Source organism: Lipotes vexillifer, unplaced genomic scaffold (genome assembly GCF_000442215.2).
Source record: "Lipotes vexillifer unplaced genomic scaffold, Lipotes_vexillifer_v1.1 scaffold1139, whole genome shotgun sequence".
Taxonomy (NCBI): Eukaryota; Metazoa; Chordata; class Mammalia; order Artiodactyla; family Lipotidae; genus Lipotes; species Lipotes vexillifer.
In genome coordinates, this window is record NW_006798273.1 from 1,827,258 (window position 1) to 1,848,402 (window position 21,145).

The following is a 21,145-nucleotide window of genomic DNA, read 5'->3' on the forward strand; positions in this document are numbered from 1 at the left end:
CTGTGTCCTCAAGTTCATTCTCTATGTCTGCGTCTTTATTGCTGCCCTGCCACTAGGCTCATCAGTACCATTTTTTTAAAATTACATATATATGCATTAATATACGGTATTTGTTTTTCTCTTTCTGACTTACTTCAATCTGTGTGACAGACTCTAGGTCCATCCACCTCACTAGAGTAGACACCAAGGCATATCCCTTAAAGAAAGACTTGATAAGTTGGACTTCATCAAAACAAATAACTTTTGCTCTGTAAAGACCTTGTTACACAGATGAAAGGACAGGCTACAGACTGGGAGAAAATATTTGTAAACCACATATCTGACAAAGGACTAGTATATAGACTATAGAAAGAGTTCTCACAACTCAACAGCGAAAAAACAACCAATCCAAATAGAAAATGGGCAAACATTTCACTGAGGAGAATCTACCGTTGGCAGATAAGCACATGAAAAGATGTTCAACATCATTAAACACTTAGGAAAATGTAAATTAAAACCACAATGGCTATCAGAATAATACCTATCAGAATGGCACAAATTTAAAAAAAAAGTGATAACACCAGAAGCTAGTGAGGATGCAGAGAAACAGTATCATTCATACATTTCTGGTGGGATTGTAAAACAGTACAATCACTTTGGAAATCGGTTTGGCAGTTTCCTATAAAATTGAACATGGAACTACCGTATGACCCAGCAGTGGCACTCCTGGGCATTTATCCCAGAGAAATGAAAACTTATGTTCATGCAGATACCTGCACATGAATGTTCATAGCAGATTTACGTATAATAGTCCTAAACTGCAAATAGCCCAGATGTCCTTTAACAGATTACTTGGCTGTGGTGTTCCAGTATGCCATGGAATACTGCTAAGCAATGAAAAGGAATGAACTATTGGTACATGCAGCCAACTGGGTCAATCTCCAGAGAATGATGCTGAATGAAAAGCTCTAATCCCCAAAGGTTACATACTGTAGGCTTCCATTTATATTACATTCTAGAAAAGGCAAAATTACAGGACTGGAGAACAGACTGATGGTTGCCAGGGGCTAAACAGGGATAAGTGTGGGGGGAAAGTGTGGCATTTATAAAAGGGCACCACAAGGTGACAGAAACGTTCTGTAGCTGGACTATTGATGTCAATACCCTCACTGATGTTGCATGATAATTTTGCAAGATGTCACTGGGCATGACATCTTAGAGGAAACTGGGCAAAGGTTACATGGGGCTTCTCTCCATTATTTCTCTATATAATTTCAGATACCTGCATGTGAATCTATTAATACAATTATCTCATAATTAAGAGTTTACTTAAAAATATATTGTCTCTTTTTCAACAGTGGATATATTGCACTCCTTTTTAAAATTCTTTTTAAAATTCTTTTTACTGCGCTCTTTTTAACAGCTGCTGTCATGTTTTCTGGAGGGCCTCATTTTAGCCCATGTCCCATATACTTGGGAGGAAGGATTTTTGTTTGTCTGTTTATGTTTTTGTGAATTTCTTTCTGGTAGGAATTTGATTAGAGGAGAAAGTAGGTAAGAGCTAGAAGGAAGAAAACTGTTATTCTTTCTTTGAAACAGGTTCTTTAAAAGTATTCTTGTGTCTTAGTTAAAAAGGGATTTCCTTTCCTGGGCGTTTTACTCTTGACTCCAATGAGGATCTGGGGGTCAGAGTGGGTCAACGAGCGGTTTTGGGGTCGCTAAGCTACAGTGACAGGCTGTGAACGGCCTTTCATTTTCTTGTATTTAACAGGCCAAAATCCACCATAGAAATGCCCTAAAATACTCTTGTTATTGACTGCATGTGAGGGTGTCACCCATTTGTCCCCTTCAGTCCGCGTACATTTCCTTTTCTTCTCTTCAGCCTCTTCCTTCTCCCTCAGCCGACTCTGACTTACAATCAAGCTTTCACTTAAGTAGTATTTGCCACTGAAAGTTCCAGAGTTTTCTGGGTTAGTTGTTCTGTGATGTAGGCAGCACACAGAATCCATGTCCATCGTCACGCCGGTGCAAATTAGGTTTTCTACAAAAAGAGTGTGTGGTTTCTTCATATTATCGAATACCCAACCATTCATATCAAGAGAAGCCAAGAAACTAAAATCTACTGTTATTTTGTTGGAAACCTAAAACTTAAAAAAACATGGTCAGCTCCTCTGACACTTACAAGCTGTAAGTGAATTCAGTGAATACAAGCTGAATTCTCCCTGGAGTGAATTCAGTGGTTCATGAAGCTCTCTGGCAGCCCTGTTTATCCAGCTCTGGGTACCAGCCACACAAAGATGAGTAACCGGGACCTGATGTACGCCCATGTGTTCACTCTGCTGTGACACAGGTGGACAGACCATGGCCACTGAATGACAATGACAAGGATGATAGCTGGCCTCCTGGAGTCCTCACCACTGCGAGGCCCTGAGAGTGTCCAGCCCCCTGTCTCCTGGGGAGGGGCTGCAGTTACTCTTGTTTCTCTGCAGAGGATGGTACTGAGGTTGAGAGCAGGGCAGGGGGTGGTCCCTTGACCCATGGCTCATGGGGCTTGGTCCCTGGAGGATGCCTGGCAAAAGGGGGCCCAGGTGCTGTTGCGGGGGATGGGGGGAACGGGCAGCAACTCAAGACTCACAGATGTTTTTAATTTGTGTGAATTGGGGGACAAAGCAAGTCCTTGTGAAAACTCATCTCCAAGCTTTCCAAGCAGAGCTGTTTAACTTTTACTCCAAAAAGATGGTGCCCGGCTCAGGCTCCCAGGAACGGTGGGGAGGGACAGCAGCATCACCGGTCTTACCTTTTCAGTTACTCGGGGCTTAGAGACTTGAAAACAACTTGTTTTCTTAGGTTGGTTAAACAACCACCACCTAGGTTTCAGTGTTTGTTCAATGTTAATTTCCATTGATTTAGCAAGTTTTACATCAGTTCTGAAAGTTTCAGATTTGAATTACTAGGTTTCTGACAAATCTGGAAAGAGTTTACACGTTATGCACATGCCCTTCTTTTCCTAAACTTGTGTGACTTTTTCTTTAGCTTTTTCAGTTTTTTTTTTTAATTTAATTTTAAGGGTCCAAGGAAGGATAACATCAGGAAATAAACTCAATAATGAGAAATATGTTGTTGTTGTTGTTTCTTCTTCCTGCCTTTCTTGCCGTCTCCTCCCTCTTTTTTTTTTTTTTGCGGTACGCGGGCCTCTCCCTGCTGTGGCCTCTCCCGTTGCGGAGCACAGGCTCCGGACGCGCAGGCTCAGCGGCCATGGCTCACGGGCCCAGCCACTCCGCGGCATGTGGGATCTTCCCGGACCGGGGCACGAACCCGTGTCCCGTGCATCGGCAGGTGGACTTCCAACCACTGCGCCACCGGGGAAGCCCTCCTCCCTCTTTTGATGGGAATGAGAGAGAGAAGCGCAGTGGAAGGAGGGCAGGTCTGCACCCTGTTGAGACTTGCCCTTGGCCTCCAGGAAGCCGGCCCTGTACTTGTTTGTGGACAGCACACAGTGGATCTCAGCTGGGTGGGGACACCTCTCCCTGCTGAGTGGGTAATCACCTGTGAGCCTCATCTCCCCAAACATCACCCCAGGCTTACTAGCTGGCTGAGCTCACAGCGATGATAATCCCTGAAGTTGAGTGTGGGACATTGACATGACATTAAGAGGACATAAAATGAAAATAGTTTTATTATGAACTATAACATCATCATCATCGTCGTCGTCACAGTTACTGAGAATTCACGTGTGCCAAGCCTTTTGCTAAGTTCTTTCCATACATCATCTCTTTCAGTGCTTCCTAAACTTGACCCCCGGAGGACTGGCTACCTGCCCTGCACTCCACTCCCCCACCAGAGTTTCTGATTCAGTAGGTCTGGATCAGGGCCTCATCCCAGAAGTCTAAGTTAATCTGCCTAAAACAACCCCATGAAATAGGTAACATGAGGAAACAGGCAAGAAAAAGTGGGAGACTGGACCACGAAGCTCATTGTGACTGACCGTAAGCATCGGCTGGTCCAGCGTAGTTCATTTTTCAGAGGAAGTAGTGAGTGCCTAAGACAGCCCTAGACGGACGTCCACTGCTGAGGACTAGTGGGTCGTGGCATGTGTGGCAGGGTTTCAGAGTCATGCACGGAGGAAGGGGTGTTACCTGCAGGAAGACCAGCTCTGAAAGGTGCTGCTTGCGGGGAGCACGGGGGCCCTGGCTGTTAGGAGGAGAGAACGGTGTTGGAAGGAGAGCCGGAGAAGGGGTTAACAGGATGCGTTCGGTGGATCCCTTTCTGCCTGCCTCCCATCCTTGGACCACACACTGTGGCTCTGTTTGTGTGGGATTCTGTCCACGCCATGGCCCTTCTTCTTCCCTTCACGCTCCTTTCCCGTATTTTCCCAGAAAAGGGGAGGAAATCATTTTAAAAATACAGGAGGAAAATAAACAACAACCTTTCTCTGTGAGTTTATTTTGTGATGTTATAAATCTTTGGACCCTTGAAATTAATTAAAAAAAAACTATAAAAGAGTCACCACTGAAGTATAGGAAAGGGAGGGAAGAGTCACGCCTAACAGGAAGGCTTTCCCCAAATTTGTCACAAACTCATTAATTCAAGATTGGAAGCTTGGAAAACCCGAGGAGAGCCTTGGCATCATGGAAAGGTGTAAAGCGAGGTTGCAGACCCGTGGCCCCCTGGCCAGATTCCACTGACATGTTTTGTTTGGCTCCCGTAGTTCTTGAAAAATAGTCAAATGAGTTTCAAACATGGGAGTTTTCATAATAAAACCCCTGATGTCCAGCTTTTTTTTTGAGGAATGGGGAGCACTGGTGCCAGGGCTGTGGCTGGTTGGTGGCTGACCACGTGAAGGGGCATGGCTTCTGGTCACAGCCCCGGCCAGCAAAGCACCCCTGGTCTAGAAAGTTCTGGACTCACACTTGGGTGCTCCAGCCATCACCAGCTGGATGACTTGGAGGCTGGTACTTACTGGACTTTTCCTCCTCACCTGCCGCTGGCAGCCTTGTGTGTGTGACAGCACATCGTAAACACGAAGATTCCCAGCAATACAGGGACCCTTGGGCCAGGGAAGAGGCGCTTGGTGACAGTCCGTGCACCTGTAAGGATGTTCCCTACTGCCTTCTAAGAGAGTGCCAGCCACTTCTTTAAAGTTTTTTCAAAAGATGGATTTTAAAAATGTGTTTTCTAAAATTATGATTCTTTTACAAGGTCTGCACAGTCCACGTGGTGCTTTATAGGGTGTATCCGGCTACAGCTGGCCCACTTCTGGGTGTTTTATGGCAAATTATTCTCAGATTACCCTTTAATGCAGGAAGGCCTGCCAGTTGTCTGAGCTCCCTGGGTCATATAGAAAACCCCTAGACTTGATACGAAACAGCTGCCTCGGTCAGCTGTTCCAAAAAAGGAGCATTTTCAGGCCGAAGCAGCAGGAAAAAGGTTTTTTGTAGTTGGTGGAGATTTTGAAGGAAAAAAAAAAAAAAGTTAAATTACTCTTTCCTGGCCATTAAAAGATGATTGAATTTTGTTATTAACAAATTGTGGGAATCTCAAAAGAAGTACTCCGAATGGGAGCTGGTTAAGTGCTGTCTGGCAGTACTTACAGTATGTCCCGGGGGGTGTTCTCGGTGGAGGGTGGCTGCACAAAACTCCGCTGACCTCTGTGTCCCTGGGCCTCAGCCGGGGCTGGGCCGGGGTCAGGGGGCCAACCCCCCGGGCCTCCCTCCTCTCTCTCCCCAGGGCCCCTGCTGAGACCAGCAACAAAAGGGTCAATTGTCTGAGGCCCCCCTTTGTCTCAGAGGCTCTAAGGGCCTCTCCAAATGCCAAAGTGTCTCTCTGCACATGGGTGAATGCATATACACATGGCTGTAGGAATGTGTATCCGTATGTATATGTGCACATGTGCTGGTGCATGCGAGTATTGTATAAGTATGTGCGTGCACGTGTGCACCCAGGAACACATGCTTATTTATATGTGCACGTGCATGCACGAATAGGAATGCACACATACCTGTGCATGCATACATGTGTGTGGATGCGCCTCTGTGTGTGTGCACGCACACACGAGTGTGCACGTGTGTGCCTCTGTGCACACACATACGAGTGAGTCGGGTGTGAATGTGTGCACATGTGCCTGTGTGTGCACACACAGGCAGTGGTGAGACTTGCTCGAAGAATTTCTGAGACGCTGATGCCTCTTCGCAGGGTGAGGGCTCACAGAGGCCTGGCTGGCTGTTGCATGTCCCTAGGGCCGAGGGAGAAAAGCATCTCTGGCCCATCTCTCAACAGATGGCCCAGTTACCTTGATGTGGCATTTGCTATGGGGTAGAAACCTCAGAGAAGTCTCTGCCTCCCCTGCCTTCTCTAGGGTCAGATAATATGTAGGATGCAGGAGGAGGAACGATAAGGAGGCTCCCCACACAGCTCACTGGCCTCGTTTGCCTGTTCCAATGTGGGGTTTCATGGCGAGACCCACAATAACTTTCTACGCTGTTCCATTACCTTCTCGGGGCTGCCTAATCAGATCCAGTGCATTCTATGTGGCATTTAAGCCAGATTTCCAGAAGGACTGTACAGTGACGTGTCCCCACGTAGCTCTGGGGTCTTTGTACAGATGCCAATCATCCTGTTCCCTAGCACATCTCTGGAGACCTGCGGGATTCTGTGGCTGGTCTGTACCATCCCAAGGTTCACACTCTCTTCTTTAACAAAGGTGGCCTTTTAAAAATGACTGTAAAACATATTTGATTCAGAAGCCAAGAAAAGACTAATAAAAATGCTTAATTCAAATTTGCTTCTGTGAAGGATTTATCTCCCAGCCCCTTTTAACCAGCACAGCTGCCATGTAACAACTTTTTCTGCTTTATTTTTTCTTATTCTTGTCCTTCCCCAGACCCATTTCCTCTCCCTACTCCAGCAAGGGCTTATCTTTCAACTGTGGAAAGGCACCAGTTAAACAGTGCTCCAAAGCTTATCAAAATATTCAGGCAGTAAACTTATCTTATAATTAGCCTAACTGTAAGCCAGAACTTTTTAACCCCAGGAAATGTGAAGTTACCTAGCCTGTGAAATTGGTAAATTGCTCATTCTGACCTTTTTAGGCTGCAGTTTCTACTTTTATTTCATTCCCCCAATCATTTCCTCCTTTTTCTTTAAATTCTTGATGGTCCCTGAGGCATCTTCCTCTTCTGTTTGCTGAAGGCTCAGAGAAAATGTACTCCTGGCTGAGCTGAAATAGATAATTGAATACATTCAGGCGAGGGGGATACGAAATCAACCTGTTACCTACTTCATGCCTTCACTTTTAGGTATGCTTTCGGTAAAATGAAGCCTCATCTCGCCATCGCTGATTCCATACTTCAGGTGCATGTAGTGGTGACACCCAGCGGAATGATTCTGGAGCTATTCTCACACTAGCTGGGGGATTCTGCAGTATCCTGAGCTGGTTAGAAGAATTGGGCTTCCTTATCACAAAGACTTCTCCTAACTCTTCCTCCCCTTGGCCTTTGCTTACCCCATCGACCCTCCCACTACCCCAGGGACCCTCCTGTCATCTAGCAGCACCCAGGAGGGTGCCACAAAAGTCACCTCCCCACCCCCACTTCTATGGGAGCTGACATCAAGGGAATGGGCAGTGACGTGTTTGGGGGTGTTAAGGTGCTGCTTAGGTGGACTTTTGGCCCAGAAATGATATTATAGATGATGCTTCGGTTTTTAACTGCAGTTGAGATTCTTAAACTAGTCATGCCACAATTCAGCCACAAGTGGGTTAGTGAGACTTACATAGGCATGATTAGGGCTGACCACTGTGTTTTACATGATGAAATACTGGCAACGTTGCAAAAATTAAACTTAAAAACAATTAAAAATTAAATTTTGGAGTGTGACGTTTTCATCGAGGGGTGTCGCCTATAAATAGTGGTAGTGATTATTTATAGAGTTTTTTTCCTATCCATCAGGCAGTATGTACACACGTGGGCATACACACAGATACAAACACATAGAAAAATTGTTTCATCCTTATGTTAATCTGGTGAGAACATAATTACTTTGCCCATTTTACAGTTGTGAACACTGAGGCTCTGAGAGGTTAAATCACTTGCTGACACCCACATGGTTAGCAGTTGAACGTGGCTCTCATGTAGTCCACCACTGGCCTTGCGTTAACCAGCCAAGGCCCAGGCCAAATGGTCCGACCCCTAGTTGTGCTTGAGAGGTTTCCCTGACACCCCTACAGGGTAAGGAGGAAATTGCAGTGTCACCTCGGGCTCTGCTTGTGGCCGGGCCCGGCAGTCCTGTACACTTTCTCTTGATGTCACGTGTATATCACAGGTGCGATTTCCTTGCAGTCCTCGGAGCTGCCTTGCTGGCCTTGAGCTGACAGGATCAGGGTGAAGTCTGTGCTGATCCCCTCAGGGAGGCTCTGGCCCAAGTGGTCAGTCCCCCTGGGGTGGAGGTAGTGAGAGGGTCGCTCCCAGGACCTGGGCGTGGCCATGCTCTCCTAATGCAAACCTCAGAATCAGATCCGCTCTGCAGTCCCATCTTTTCACGGCTTTGTCTCAGAGCTGAAAGAGCCCTGTTTTGCTCATGGAAACTGAGTAGAATGGTGGTTGCCAGGGGCTGCAGGGTGGGGGTAAGTGGGGAGATGTTGGTCAAAGAGTAAAAACTTCCAGGGCTAAGAAGAGTAAGTTCTGAGGGTCTAATGTACAGCATGGCGACTGTAGTTAACAACGCTGTATTGCATAGTTGAAAGTGGCTAAGAGAGCAGATCTTAAGTGTTCTCACCAAAAAAAGAAATAAAAGGTAACTCTGTGAGGCGATGAATGTGTTAATTAATGTGCTAATGTGTGTTAACCATTTTGCAATGTATATGTCATCACTTTAAATAGATACCCTTTTATTTGTCAGTTACACCTTAATAAAAAATAAACATTAAAGCATTTTTAAAAAGGCAAAAAAGAGCCCTGTTTTGGAAGTCTTTCCTGATGAGAGGCACCTTCTGTCTAATCCACGATGGAATATGGTACCCTGTTTAAGACCCTTTCAAAATACCATTATCCTTTAAGAGTTAAGTTGAAACTAAAGATCAATCATTAAAACATGTTATTTTTTTTAAAAAAAGTGTTATTTAGGAAGCATTAGCAGGAAGGTGTTTTAAGAAATGTTTTAAAAAATTGGCACGTGTTAAATCAGTTTTCTTGTGAATGCAGCGTATGCTTGATACTATTTAATATGTATTCCTCTCTTTTTAATTGCAGCTTGGGTTGACGATAGCCATTCGCTATAGCCACAGGTAAAGTTACATTTTTTCTTTTAAGGAGTATCCTTACTGATTTATAGATTTTGGTTTGCTCGAGTCTACAAGTTTTTGAGCTTAATTTTGGTGGCTGCTCTATCTGTGATGTCAGTGTGATAGCAATTAGATGAAATGGTTCTAGTTGCTTGATTGGTGAGAGTTAATCACTCTTTGGAGGAATAAGATTTTTACGTAAAAGTTGTGGTAGATAGCCCATTTCTTTTTTTTTTTAATTTATCTATTTAATTTATTTATTTTTGGCTGCGTTGGGTCTTCACTGCTGCACGCGGGCTTTCTCTAGTTGCGGCGAGCGGGGGCTACGCTTGTTTGCGGTGCATGGGCTGCTCATCGCGGTGGCTTCTCTTGTTGTGGAGCACGGGCTCTAGGTGCATGGACTTCAGTAGTTGTGGCACACAGGCTCAGTAGTTGTGGCGCACGGGCTTAGTTGCCCTGCGGCATGTGGGATCTTCCCAGACCAGGGCTCGAACCCGTGTCCCCTGCATTGGCAGGTGGATTCTTAACCACTGCGCCTACAGGGAAGCCCCGCCCATTTCTTTTAAAGTCAAAAATGTAATGCTCTAGGGCAGGGACCCGACGTGATTTCTGGGAGTGGACTCTGTCCAAGGGTGAGAAGTGGAAACAGGGATGTCGTGCATGAGAAACGAGGCCAGAAAGCCACACGAGGGCTTGCCTTAGCGGCTTTATTCAGAAAGCCAGCAGACTGTGAAGATGGACTAGTGTCCCAAAGATCCATTCAGGCTTCTTTTATACTAAAAGGGGAGGGGGTGTGGCTGGTTGTTGCAGCCTTCTTGATGCTGGAATCTTTGTTCTTGCAGCTGTCCTGTTGGTCAGGGCACAATGTTCCTATAAGCCTCCAACAAGACAAATGTTATTCTCTGTTCTGCAACTTTTTATCTCTATGTGAATGGGAAAGTGTTATACCTTTAAAGGTCAGGGCCTTGAGAATGGGCTACCCTGTATATTCCAGGCTATAGGCAACATTCTTTTAGTGATTAACTTGTAGCAAGAGCAATAGAATACAAAAAGTTTAAAGTAAAAGAAACAGATTCAGTTGGGGTCAGATTTGTTCTTCCCTGTCACATCCCCATGGAGGTGGTGGGTGCTCCATGGAAGAAAGCACTTGGCTTGGGTTGTAAACAACATTCCCCTTTGTTCCTCTTTCCCCAGAGCAGCCGCCTCACTGAGGAAATGTGGCTGGTAGACAGAGGTTTACGAGGCTGAGTAGCAAGGTAGGCACCCTGAGCCATGGCCCTACGGGAGCTAAGGACAGGAGCTCTGTTGTGATGAAGGGAAAGAAGGATGTTCGGGCGGTAAATGAACGTCGATTTTAGAGAGGGCAGAGCTTTGGAGCTGCTCATCCTGTGGCCACATTTATGGATTCTGCCCCAGTTCCCACCTGCCTACTGTCACTGGACGACCATTTATCGTGCTCGTGCAGTGTGTGGGTCAGGGGTCTGGAAAGGGCAGTGAAGATGGCTTGTCTCTGCTTCACGGGGTCTGGAGCCTGTGCTGGGCTGGGGAGCGAGTCGTCTGAAGGCTCACTTGCTCTTGTGTCCGGCGGGTGAGGCTGGCTTGTGGCTGGGGGTGCAGAGTCTCTGTTCCTCTCCACATGGGCTGTTTTGAGCTTCCTCACAGCATGGTGGTTGGCTTTCTCTGAGTGAGTGTCCTGGAAAGAGAGAACCACATGGAAGCTGTCTCCGTTCTGTGGCCCAGCCTCACAGAGCATCACTTCCACCTTGTTCTATTGGTTGGCACAGTCGCAAGCCCCCACTTGTGTTCAGAGGGAGGGACAGCCGCCCCCCGCCCCCCGCCCCTCAGCCGAAGGAGTGTTGGTCACATTGTAACAAGAACATGAGAGGTGGCAGAGCTTTGTTTGGCCATATTTGGAAATGCACTCTGTCATAGAGCCCAGCTGAATGTTGGAGTATTTATTTAGAGCACTTGTGAAAAGAAATTTAAGACTGTCCTTGCTGCAAGGCACTCACTAGTTGGGGGTGCACAAGGGGTATGTATGAAGAAGACAGGACAGATGCAGTTCTCATAGGAGGGGGTCAACCAATCAAAGGAGGCTTCTTAGAGGCAGCGGCCCTTAAACCATCCTCATTCCACTGAAGTGCGAGAGTGGGACGCAGGTCCAGTTGGCTCAGGGGGATGTCTGGGCAGGCTGAGAATACAGGTCCCTGAGAACACATAGCCTTTCAATGACTATTTGACATGTATTTGGACGAGAGGCAGCGTATGGGGAGGCTGTGGAGGGGTGGGGGGGATCCTGGCTGCCCCAGCCTTCCTTCTGTAGCCCTAGGAGTTCAGTCGCAACCCTAAACTTAGAATCTACTCCTCAAAACAAAGGCCCTGCCCAGGCTGGATGGCAGGCAAGCAGAAAGGCTAGCAGTTGTCTGTCTACGCGAGCATCTGCCTTCTGGGCCCAGGCTCCATCCAAGGAGCCTAACCCCGCACTCCTGGCCAGGCCACTGCTGTGCTCTCACGGGGACGTCCTGGCAAAGGGAGCTGCCCCTGGGCTGTGTTTCCAGGGAAGTTTGCCTCCAGGCTGTCCTGTCTCCTGTCTTAGCTCTGGGCTGTCAGGTTCAGAGCAGGGAGTCATGGATATTTGCATAAATGCAGCAAAAAGCGACGACAAATCTAAATAAGTTACAAAGGGAAGTAGTGAGGTGGGGGAGGTGGAAAGCGAAGGCATCTACTGAGCTTCCTCTGCCAGTGCCCAGTGCCTTCACCATATGCCTCAGCGGCTGGGGCCCCCGGAGCGAGCGGTGGCCCAGCGAAGCCCGTCTTCACAAGAGGCTGCTCACAGCATCCACGTGCCCCTGCCAGGAGCCTGAAGTCTTTAGGAGCGGAGAGAATGATTAGAAAGTGATTGCTGTAACTCAGGGATGACCCGGAGACTTTGTTTTTCTTTTTTGGCTTGGCTGGGCCTCAAACAAAGTGTAACTGTCCAATTTCCACATCCGATTGACGCAAGCCAAGGTAGGGGGAGGTTGTGAGGAGCGTTTGACCTGTCCAGGTACCAACATCTTAAAATAACGGAGGCCTTATCAGAGGTTATGTTATTTTTGCTTTTTTTTTTTTTTTAAGATTTTTTTCTTTTTTTGATGTGGACCATTTGTTAAAGTCTTTATTGACTTTGTTGCAATATTGCTTCTGTTTTATGTTTTTGGTTTTTTGGCCCCGAGGCATGTGGGACCTTAGCTCCCTGACCAGGGATCGAACCCGCACCCCCTGCATTGGAAGGTGAAGTCTTAACCACTGGACCGCCAGGGAAGTCCCCAGAGGTTGTGTTTTGCAAAAATTATTTCTGAAACAGGGGATTCTGAGTTAAAAATTCCAGGAAGCACAACAGCAGCCATCAAGTGTGGTGAGGAAGAATCCTCCAGTCTGCAGGAATGGGTGACACTTGATACGGTGTCACTGAGGAGACACTTGCAGGTCAGGGCCACACCACCTGCCCCTTGCCCCATGGCCTTTGTCCTGTCTCCGGGGTCAGCGGGCACAGGAGGAATCGGCCTTTCCACTCAGACACCTGCAGGTCACCGTGTTGCCTGGTGGTGCCTCTTCTGTCCCTCCTGCTGCCTGGCCCTGTCACACACCTCTGTCCTCACATAGGAGGAGAAAGATGAAGGGGGTGGGTTTCTGGTTGTGTCCCCTCTTTAAAAATCCTACTAGCTTATTTAGATTAACTGAAACTTCCATCCTTTTGTCGATTGCTTTTTTTTGGTAAATTATACCTAACAAAAATTTACCATATTATTTATTTATTTATTTGTTGGCATATACTTAATTTACATTGTTGTATTAGTTTCAAGTGTACAGCAAATTGACTCAGTTATATCGATACATATACATATATATTTATTTTCAGGTTCTTTTCCATTATAGGTTATTACAAGATAGTGAGTATGGTTCCCTGTGCTACACAGTAGGACCTTCTTTTCCTGTTTTATATATTGTAGTGTGTATATGTTAATCCCAAACTCCTAATTCATGCCCCCCCCCCCTTTTTGGTAACCATAAGTTTGTTTTCTATGTTTGTGAGTCTATTTCTGTTTTGTAAATGAGTTCATTTGTGTCATTTTTTTTTAGATTAAACGTGATCTAAAAAATAAAGTTTACCATTTTAACCCTTAAAAAGGATTAGGGGGTGTACAGCTCCGTGGCATTAAGCACATTCACATTGTTGTGGAGACATCATCACCATCCATCTCCAGAACTTTTTCATCCTCCCAGACTGAAAGTCTGCACCCGCTGAACACTGACATCACCATCCCAAGCCCCTGGCAACCACCATTCTACTTTCTGTCTCTGAATTTGATGACTCGAGGAACCTCATAGAAGTGGAATCATATGGTATTTGTCCTTCTGTGGCTGGCTTATTTCACTTAGCAGAATGTCCTCAGGGTTCATTCATGTAGCATGTGTCAGAATTCCCTTCATTTTTAAAGGCTGTATACTGTTCCATTCCATACATAACTTTTTCTTTATCCATTCACCTGTTGATGGACATTTGGGTTGTTTCTGTCTTTTGGTTATTGTTAATAATGCTGCTGTGAACACGGGCATACAAATATCGCTTTGAAACTTTGCCTTCAATTCTTTTGGGTGGAATTGGTGGATCATATGGTAATTTTATTTGTAGACTTTTGAGGAGCTGCTGTACTATTTTCCTGTTGATTACTTTTTAAATGGGGTTGTATCTGTGTCTATATAGTTCTTGGTCACTTCAAAAGCTCATGGCTGGGCTTCCCTGGTGGCGCAGTGGTTGAGAGTCCACCTGCTGATGCAGGGGACATGGGTTCGTGCCCCGGTCCGGGAAGATCCCACATACCGCGGAGCGGCTGTGCCTGTGAGCCATGGCCGCTGAGCCTGTGTGTCCGGAGCCTGTGCTCCGCAACGGGAGAGGCCACAACAGTGAGAGGCCCGCGTACCACCAAAAAAAAAGCTCACGGTTGCTATTGAGAAATGGTTTCCAATTCCCTTGTCACATTTGCCCAGAGCCCAGTTACTGGGATTGAGGTTTTCCTGGGTCTTTCTTGTGTGGAAACACAGTTCAGGACTTTTGGTTCTAATCACCAGGTCTGTTTCCAGAGTTATAACAGCAGGGCTGGGGCCAAGCGAGGTGGTGGAGAAACCCCAGCAGACTCCTTCAGTAGGTGGGGGTGAGATGAAGGGGAGCGAAGAGGCAAATGTGGTTCCAAGAGGCCAGTACTGGGAGGATGGGCTCACCTATGAAGAGAGACAGACTCGGTGGCCTTAAGGGACATGAGTGTGGGAGGAGGCGAAGGGTCCTATAAAATCCGATAACGCTGCTAGCAGGCAGCACCTCTCAGGCTGCTACAGACATGTGGGGCAGAGCTCTTGTGCGGCAAGAAAGTAGCTTACGGCTCACAGGATGCCCGGTTTTGTTTTTGTGCATCTGCGTTGGTGCCTCAGCTACCAAATTTCCCTTGTTACAATGAACTACAGTGAACAGTGCTCAGGGTTAGGACCAGTCCCCGCCCCGACCCCTACCCCCCATCTCCTCACTAACACGTGCACATCCCAGCCATCCCCACTCCTGCCCCACGCATGATGGTTCAGCCTCTAAATCCTGCTACACCTGTTACTCCAGACCTATGCGTGTGATACAGGAGTGCATGCATGCCTCTGTGTGTATGTGTGTGTGTGTGTGTGTGTGTGTGTGTGTGTGTGTGTGTGTGTGTGGCGTGGTGTAGGATAGGGGGCTGAGGGGCCAGGAAGTGGAGAATGATGTAGTCATATTCCAAACATATAGATGTACCAAGCAAGGAAGAACATCTACCGTGACCGACCATGTGTTTGACAGCAAGTCCTGCACGCATTTCATTTATTGTCATGGCATTTTAATTTATTTTTGTAAAGTCAAGTCATTTTTCAGAGTGGAAAATTGTCTCTTGATGTTCATTCCCCACTGTTTGGCTTGAGGTTTTCGGGTGGAATCCACACGGTGGTGACAGCTGGGTAACCCCCAGAAGTGCCCTTTGCAGGTAACAGCTCTAGAGGCCCCACTACCCGCCCAGCGGGGAAATTGTTCCCCACTGTGTGGGTGTTTTGTTTTTTCTTTTTCTACAAGATTGAAAGAGAGTTTAGATGTTCTTCCTGCCTGTCACAGGGCAGCAGCCCGAGGAAGCCTGCTCCCTCCTGGTGGGAACCCCTGGGCCAGGATGAACCGGGCTCAGGAGGGATCGGCTCAGCTCCGGCTCTCATTCTCCGATACGGTGGAGAGCTCGCACGCAACAACAGCGGGGAATTTTTGCATGTGGCACTTATGACCATATTTCGAAGAAAGGCTCATGAAAGCAAGGTGTGAGAGCAGCAAAGTGGTCCCCAACAGAATTACTTTGCTCTGTTTTTTGTTTTTGTCGGTTGTCCTTTCCTAATAAATGAGGAAGGACGGATGGACCTAGAGACGATTGTACTAAGTGAAGTCAGTCAGACAGAGAAAGGCAAATACCATATGATATTTCACTTGTGTGTGAAATCTAAAATATGACACAGATGAACTTATTTACAAAGCAGAAACAGACTCACAGACATAAGAACAGACTTGCGGTTACCAAAGGGAAAAGGGGGTGTGGGAGGAATAAATTAGGAGTTTGGGCTTAGCAGATACAAACTACTATATATAAAACAGATAAACACACGATCCTACTGTATAGCAGAGGGAGCTATATTCAATATCCTGTGATAAACCATAATGGAAAAGAATATGAAGACGAATATATATATACACACACAGGCGCGCACACACACACACACATGAATCACTTTGCTGTGCACCAGAAACTAACACGACATTGTAAATCAACTACACTTCAGTTTAAAAAAGTAAATGAGGAAGGAAGGGAGGTTTCCATTTGGCTTGTTATAGTTAAATGGAAAGCCACAGAGTTTTGACTTTTAGATGAAGGCTAAAGGTCAATCATTCTCACAACTGATTTCTTTCTGTCAGTTTCTTGGATAGAATCAGTACCCTGTTCAGGCCTGTGCTCTAAACCTAATATTGGAGCTACAGGTACCAATCCCCTAAAAGGTTTTGAGGTCCTCTGAGGGTTGGCAAGGGGAAGGGAGAATGGGGGATCTTGCGTGTGATTAGTCCAGGGAAGTGGGCGAGTTGACAGCTTGATCAGCCCTGAGCTGGACTAAGGTGGGTGTGGCCTTACACCGAAAAGGCAGACCCCCTGATTTTAGGTCATTCTGAGACTGCCTTCAGGTATTGGTTTCTGAAGGAGCCCAGGAGGGCCCAGCAGGAAGTGAAGGGGTCGTGTACTTTTGTGTTCTGGTTTAGATTTAGAAGCAGAGTTTGAAGTTCCTAGATGAAGCAGAATATTTATTGAATGGACAGGCTGCATCAATGAGCAAACGAAATTGTCATCTTAAGATACAAAGGGAAGAAAAGACAAGGAACAGGGCCATCAGGCCTGTTGGACGTTGATTTCAAACACCTAGCGACTCCCATTTGGAGCTGGTTTGATCTTGTGGAGACAGCTGGTGGAGACTGTTGTTCTCCAAAGTCTGTAAAAATAAACAAAGATGCCATTCTGGCCTTTTTTCCCCTTCCAGGGAGTAGTTGTTTCTGTCACTGGGGTTCTCTGGCCGACTGTTCCATCTGTCTGTTTTTTCAGACTTCACAATGAGGCTCCAACCAGATTTATACGCAGCGTTGCCAAGAAATTTATTCAACCCCAATGGTATAATCTTAAAAGCAAAGCCATCTTTTGGAAGGTTGTGTTTTTTAGATAACCTTAATGCAAAAGTTTGCCCTCCGAAGAGCAGAATATGAAGGTTCACAGGGTGTCTGAGTTAGATCCTCTTAGTGAGGACCTTGGGGGCCGAGGTTGTACAGCAGAGCTCGGCATGGGGCTGTGGATGTGCCTCTCCATCCCCTCCGCCACCCCTGTTTAAAAATTTAAGTATGGTTGATTTACAATGTTGTGTTCGTTTCTTGTGTACAGCACAGTGACTGTACACCAGAGTATATATATATTCTTGTTCAGATTCTTTTCCGTTATAGGTTATTCCGAGACATTGAATATAGTTCCCTGTGCTATACAGTAGCTCCTTGTTGTTTATCTGTTTTATATATAGTATTTTGTATCTGCTAATCCCAAACTCCTACCCCCTTTGCCCTCCCCCACCCCCTTTGCCCTTTGGTAACCATAAATTTGTTTTGTATGTCTGTGAGTCTGCTTCTGTTTTGTAAATAAGTTCATTTGTATCAGTTTTTTGGATTCCACATATAAGTGATAGCATATGATATTTGTCCTTCTCTGTCTGATGTATTTCATTTGGTATGATAATGTTTAGATCCATCCATGTTGGTGCAAATGGCATTATTTCATTCTTTTTTATGATTAAGTAATATTCCATTGAGTGTACACACCACATCTTCTTTATCTATTCATCTGTCAGTGGACACGTCGTAGGTTGCTTCCATGTCTGGCCTATTGTAAATAGTGCTGCTATGAACATTGGGGTGCATGTATCTTTTCAGATTAGAGATTTTGTCTTTTCTGGGTATATGCCCAGGAGTGGGATTGTTGGATCATATGGTAAGTTTTAGTTTTTTGAGGAACCTCCATACTGTTTTCCATAGTGGCTGCACCAATTTACATTCCCACCAACAGTGCAGGAGGGTTCCCTTTTCTCCATACCCTCTCCAGCATTTATTATTTGTAGACTTTTCATTGATGGCCATTCTGACTGCTGTGAGGTGATGATAACCTTATTGTAGTTTTGATTTGCATTTCTCTACTAATCAGCGATGCTGATCATCTTTTCATGTGCCTATTGGCCATCTGTATGTATTCTTGGAGAAATGTCTATTTAGGTCTTCTGCCCATTTTTTGTTTCTCCATCCCCTTTTGATCTCTTGTCTGGTAACAAGTTGGTGGCTTTGTTTTCTAGGGACCTTCTTGTCCAGGATCCTGGCCATTTCCCCAGTCAAACCTGCTCATCACATACCTGTTGCCACCTCCACAAGATGGTCTCCAGGGAAACCTTTTGCCTGCCACCAAGGGGATCTTTCTCAAACACAGATCTGATCATGCCCCTCCCACTCAGGAGTTTCCATGGGCTTCCATACATAGAGAACAGCATTCTGACCCTTAGCATGGGCTTCCAGACCTCATGCCCAATCTCTGCCTCCTCCCATTTTGCAGCCCTGAGCTTCCTGCCTCCTTTACCCCTTGCTCTGGCATTTTCCTTTGAAGACTTAACTTTCCTCCTCTCTTCTGCATTAGTGTACTCCTACTCACCCTCCAGTGGCCCCTTAGATGTCCCCTCCTTTTCAACAATTTGTCCAGGAACCGTATTCCTTTCTGTTGTAGGTCTCAGGGCTAATTTCCAGGTCTTTTCCTTTTTGTGTCTTTTCCTTTCTGTCTCAGGTAGCAGGTTGGAGAGGCAGACTGCCTTCTTATTCCCCCCAACACGTGCCCCTCCACATAAGAACAGGTGAACTCCACAACTCAGCCCTTCAAGCCAAGGCCATTTGGCAAAGCCATTCTGCATGGGTGGGTCTGGGAGGAACTGGTTGTTCTTCCTTTTATAGTATCTCTGAAAGGTAGCCACTCTTTTACTTTCAAAAAGATAAGGCACCCAACTCAAATTGATCTAGAGATTCAATACAAATCAAATGAAAATGTAGAAACATGTTTTGTATAATAATAAGCTAATTCAAAAAATGACAAGATAATTCAAAAATTTATATGTAAAGGCAAGAGAGCTAGAATAGCCAAAGCAGTTTTGAAAAGGAGCAGAGTTGGAAGACTTACACCTCCTGACTTCAGAACGTGCACTCTAAAACAACAGTAATCAGGATAGCATGGTATTGGTGAAAGACAGATATACAGGTCAGTGGAACAGAATAGCGTCTACGAGTAGACCCACATGTAAATGATCAATTGATTTTCAACAAAAGTGCCAAGGAAACCCAACAGAGAAAGGATAATCAAACCCCAAAGCCTCAACCCATCCCTTGCAACATGTGTAACAATGAATAAAAATGGGTCATGGGCCTAAAGTAAAAGCAAAAAAATCCCGAAAACTTTATAGAATAAAACATCGCAGAAAATCTTTGTGACCTTGGGCCAGGCAAAGATTGCTTCAGACACAAAAAGCATAAACTATAAAAGTTGGTAAAATGGATTTTATCAAAGTTAAAAACATCTGCTCTTTGAAAAACCACTGCTAAGAAACTAAAAGACAAAAAACAAACCAGAAGAAAATGATTTCAAAACACTTATCTGATAAAGGACTTGTATCCAGAATACATGTAGAACTCTCACAACCCTTTGACAGGAAAGCAATTGAATAAATGAGCAAAAATTCTTGAACTGATACTTGACCAAAGAAGAGCTACAGATGGCCCATCAGCCCATGAAGAGATATGCAACATCATCAGTCGTTAAGGAAATGCAAATTAAGACCACAATGACATACCATTACACACAGATCAGAGTGGCTTAAAAAAAACCCCAATGAAACACAGCAATAAAACACAAAACTCGAAAGCACTGTTGATAGGAAGGTTCTAGGACATGGAGTAACCGGAGCTCTCACCCCTTTTGCTGGTGGGAAGGCAAAATGGTGTGGCCACTTTGGAAAACACTTCAGTAGTGTCTTGTAATTTTATTTTGATTGATTGATGGCTGTGTTGGGTCTTAGTTGCTGCGCGTGGACTTTCTCTGGTTGCAGTGAGCGGGGGCTACTCTTCGTTGCCGTGCACGGACTTCTCATTGCGGTGGCTTCTCTTGTTGCGGAGCACGGTCTCTAGGCGCGCAGGCTTCAGTAATTGTGGCTCATGGGCTCTAGAGCGCAGGCTCAGTAGTTGTGGCTCACGGGCTCTAGAGCGCAGGCTCAGTAGTTGTGGCGCACGGGCTTAGTTGCTCCCCGGCATGTGGGATCTTCCCGGACCAGGGCTTGAACCCATGTTCCCTTCACTGGCAGGCAGATTCTTAACCACTGTGCCACCAGGGATGTGAGTTTCTTGTAATTTTAACCATTACCTTACTGTACCCCACCCAGTGACTCCACTCCCAGATTGTACTGGCCCAAGAGAAATGAAAACATTCACCCACACCAAGACTTGTATGCAAATGTCAACAGCAGCTCTATTCACGATAGCCCCAAAAGGAAAATAATCTTTACTGTCCTTCACCTGGGAAGTTGGATAAACAGCCTTCCACATCCCACATTTCACTGGCACATCTGCACGATGAAATATACTCAGCTGTAAAAAGGCATCATGCTGAGTGAGAGAAGCCAGACTCAGAAGCACATGCTGTATGATTCCATTTGTATGACATCCTGGAAAAGGGAGAGCCATAGGGAAGAAAACAGGTCCGTGGTTGCCAGGGTTGGGGGTGGGTTGAGAAAGCGGCATGAGGGATTTTGGGGGGGCATGGTAGACATATTCCAAATTTTGGTAGAACTGTAACACCTAGGAGGGGTGCATTTCACTGTAATTGAGTTATTCCTCAGTAAACATGACGTAAAGAGAGCTAAGGTCGGGGAGAGCCCGGGCCCCTCTGCACTGAGACCACCGAGTCTGAGGCCACGTGGACAGTCCTCTGTCCAGGTGCTTTAGGATACGGTCTCAGGGCTTCTGCATATGGAATTAGGCTGTGTTTTGCGTGTCCAGTTCCCTAGTTTCGCTCACTCAGTCATCTTCAGTGAAGACAGTTGACACCTGTAACCTCGCACAGTTTAACTGGCTGATATCTTGAAGCCGGTTCCCAGGTGTGGTCAGGACTGTTGTCACCCGTGGACTTCTTGGACCGAAAGGTGCTCGGTAGAGTGAGGCTGTTTCAGTGGATTGGTTCAGCAGGAGGCAAT

At 45.9% G+C, this 21,145-nt stretch overlaps 1 protein-coding gene across 1 annotated transcript in view; it reads left to right on the forward strand.

Moving 5' to 3' along the window:
• Window positions 1-21,145, forward strand: part of ACOXL (acyl-CoA oxidase like) — a 395,915-nt gene that overhangs the window by 113,000 nt on the left and 261,770 nt on the right. Inside the window, 1 exon segment of the mRNA XM_007470234.1 lies at window positions 9,225-9,259. Within this exon segment, the coding sequence (XP_007470296.1) occupies window positions 9,225-9,259 (35 nt within the window).